Raw genomic sequence first — 2,518 nt, forward strand, 5'->3', positions numbered from 1 at the left:
AAAGGGGTTTCGAAAACCCAAGCACAGGGTCTGCTCACAAATCAATGGTGGGTTTGCGGCGAAAGGGGGTTTTGAAAACCCTAGAGAGAGAGAGAGAGAGAGAGAGAGAGAGAGATAGAGAGGGAGAGGTTGGGAAATAAAGAGAGGGGAATGGGGCCAAGAGACAGAGAGATCGAGAGAGGGTGAGGGAAAGGGAGAGGTTGAGTGCGTGAGAGAGAGGGTGAGGGAGCGTGAGAGATGGAGAGATGGCGAGGGAAAGGGAGAGGCTGAGTGCATGAGAGAGAGGGTGAGGGAGCATGAGAGATGGAGAGATGGCGAGGGAAAGGGAGAGGCTGAGTGCGAGAGAGAGAGAGAGAAGGGGGGTTTGGGTTTTGGGAGATGGGTGCGTGCGGGAGGATTAGCAGGGACATTTGGGTTTTGGGGGTGACGGACGGCACCTTCAGTGCTTACTTTTAGCACTCGTGGGGCCCACCGTGATGTATGTTATTTATCCACTCCGTCCATTCATTTTAATAGATCATTTTAACAGTTAATTCAAAAAAGGATTCAGATCGAAGTTGTAAGCGGACCACATAACATATTAATGATAGTTATTTTAAATTATTTCTTATGTTGTGGTCCACGTAGACCTTCAATCTTCCTAGTTTTTGGGCTCATCCACTGAAATTATATATCAGAATTGATGGGTGGCTTAGATAAAACACATATAGCCCCACGGAGCCCCTTAAGCACCATCAATCTCTAATAAGATCCTAGTGGGGATGTAGGTTTTAGCTATAGATTAAGTAGGTTTTAGCTACGGATTAAATCTGTAGCATCTTAGCTATGGTTTATATCCGTAGCTAAAAGCTTTCAAAGTCCGTAGCCTTTGTTCGATTTTTTGGTAGTGAGTAGGATGATAAATCAATTGGCACTTCAGTAAGAGGCTGTGCCAGTCAATTGTGACAACAAAAGTGCAATCAATTTGGGTAAATTTTCTGTTTATTACTCACGTACTAAACATATTGATGTGTGACACCATTTTATTTGACATGTATTTGAGAAAAGAGGTATGACTCTAGAGAAGAGTCACACGAGTGTGAATCTGACTGAGATACTTATGAAGGTGGTTCATACCAAGAAGTTCAAGTTCTGTGCAACTTCTCTAGGCTTGGCGAAGGCGTAAATGAAAGATAAAGTGTGCACGTGAAGTGATGGTGGAGATATGCTACAAGGCGGATTTAAAGACAAGGATAAGAAGATATAAAGAATAAACATTGAAGACATGGTAGAGATTGTTGTTGATGTCTTAAATCTATAAATAACGAAGTCTATCGATGCCATCGACAGACCACTCGATGGCATTGAGCAGTGGTCAATGCCATTGCATAGTGGTTGATGCTATCGAAAAAATTCAGAAAATCCAAGTTTTGTTTCTGGACCATTTTGGTGTTTTACTCGATATTATAGAAGGTGTTCAAAGCAGTCAACAGATCACTAATGCCGCAGTCAACAGATCACTGATGCCATCGAAGTCCTATCGAAGGTGTCATTGAGTGTTCGCGTAGAACTGCATAAGTATGGGATTTGTTTCCTATTTCGATTATGATACTATATGGTGCTATATATATCGGATGTAATCATGATTTGAGTATAAGTAGAGGAGTTCTAGGCTTTCTATTTCATTCTTAATGGTTTCAAGAGCATAGCTTGGGCTTGTGAAGTGGATTCGAGGCTTGTTTGAATCCGTAACACTCTATCTCTTGTAATTTCTGCTTTCATAATGCATACTCATCACTTTGTACTGTCGCTTTTTCTTGAAAGGGTTTTTCCATATAATATTTGATCAATTGTTTGTGTTTGAACTTGGTTGTGCGAATTATAGCACTTTGCTTGTTTCATCTTCCACAGTTCCCCAACATTTCTCGCCAAGACAAGGGTGTTGATCAACACCTATGCCATATGGCGGGAACCAAAGTCCTGGGATGAACCTTTCAGGTACATTGGGTCCCACATCGATATAAAGGGCCAGGATTTCGAGCCACTCCCATTTGGAGGTGGAAGGAGAGGCTGCCCTGGTTACACCTTTGTGTTGGCCACAGTAGAGATTGCATTTGCTCGACTTTTAAAACATTTCGACTGGGAGCTGCCACGTGGAGTTGGGGTGGATAACGTGGACCTCGGTGAGACTTTCGTATTGGCGACTAGGAAAAGGGTCCCACTTGTTCTCGTTCCAACGGTGAATAGGGACTATGAATTCAAAGGCAGTGCCACTTTATGGAAGCAAGTGTACCCATGATAGGTCCATGGATGAAAATATCCCAATACTTGAAAGATGGAAAGTGGAATAGCGAATCAAAACTGGATATCATATCAATGGATGGACCTCAATTGGAAATTTCAAACTGCATCTTATCGGCAATCCTAGCCGTAAATTCCTGTTGAATGTGGATTGTTAATCAGTTTCGTCTTTATATCCATTCTCGAAGGTTTTGTTATAGATTGAGCTCCAGCCATTGATATAGGAGAAACTAAATGT

At 42.2% G+C, this 2,518-nt stretch overlaps 1 protein-coding gene across 1 annotated transcript; it reads left to right on the plus strand.

The window, feature by feature from the left end:
- The first annotated feature begins 1,051 nt into the window (after window positions 1-1,051).
- On the plus strand, window positions 1,052-2,278 carry LOC131247087 (tryptamine 5-hydroxylase-like). The gene is made up of 2 exons (XM_058247527.1): window positions 1,052-1,161; window positions 1,891-2,278. Exons 1-2 carry the CDS (start codon window positions 1,052-1,054, stop codon window positions 2,276-2,278), a joined length of 498 nt encoding a protein of 165 aa, XP_058103510.1.
- The last annotated feature ends 240 nt before the right edge of the window (window positions 2,279-2,518 follow it).

The sequence above is a fragment of the Magnolia sinica genome, chromosome 5 (assembly GCF_029962835.1).
Source record: "Magnolia sinica isolate HGM2019 chromosome 5, MsV1, whole genome shotgun sequence".
Lineage (NCBI taxonomy): Eukaryota > Viridiplantae > Streptophyta > Magnoliopsida > Magnoliales > Magnoliaceae > Magnolia > Magnolia sinica.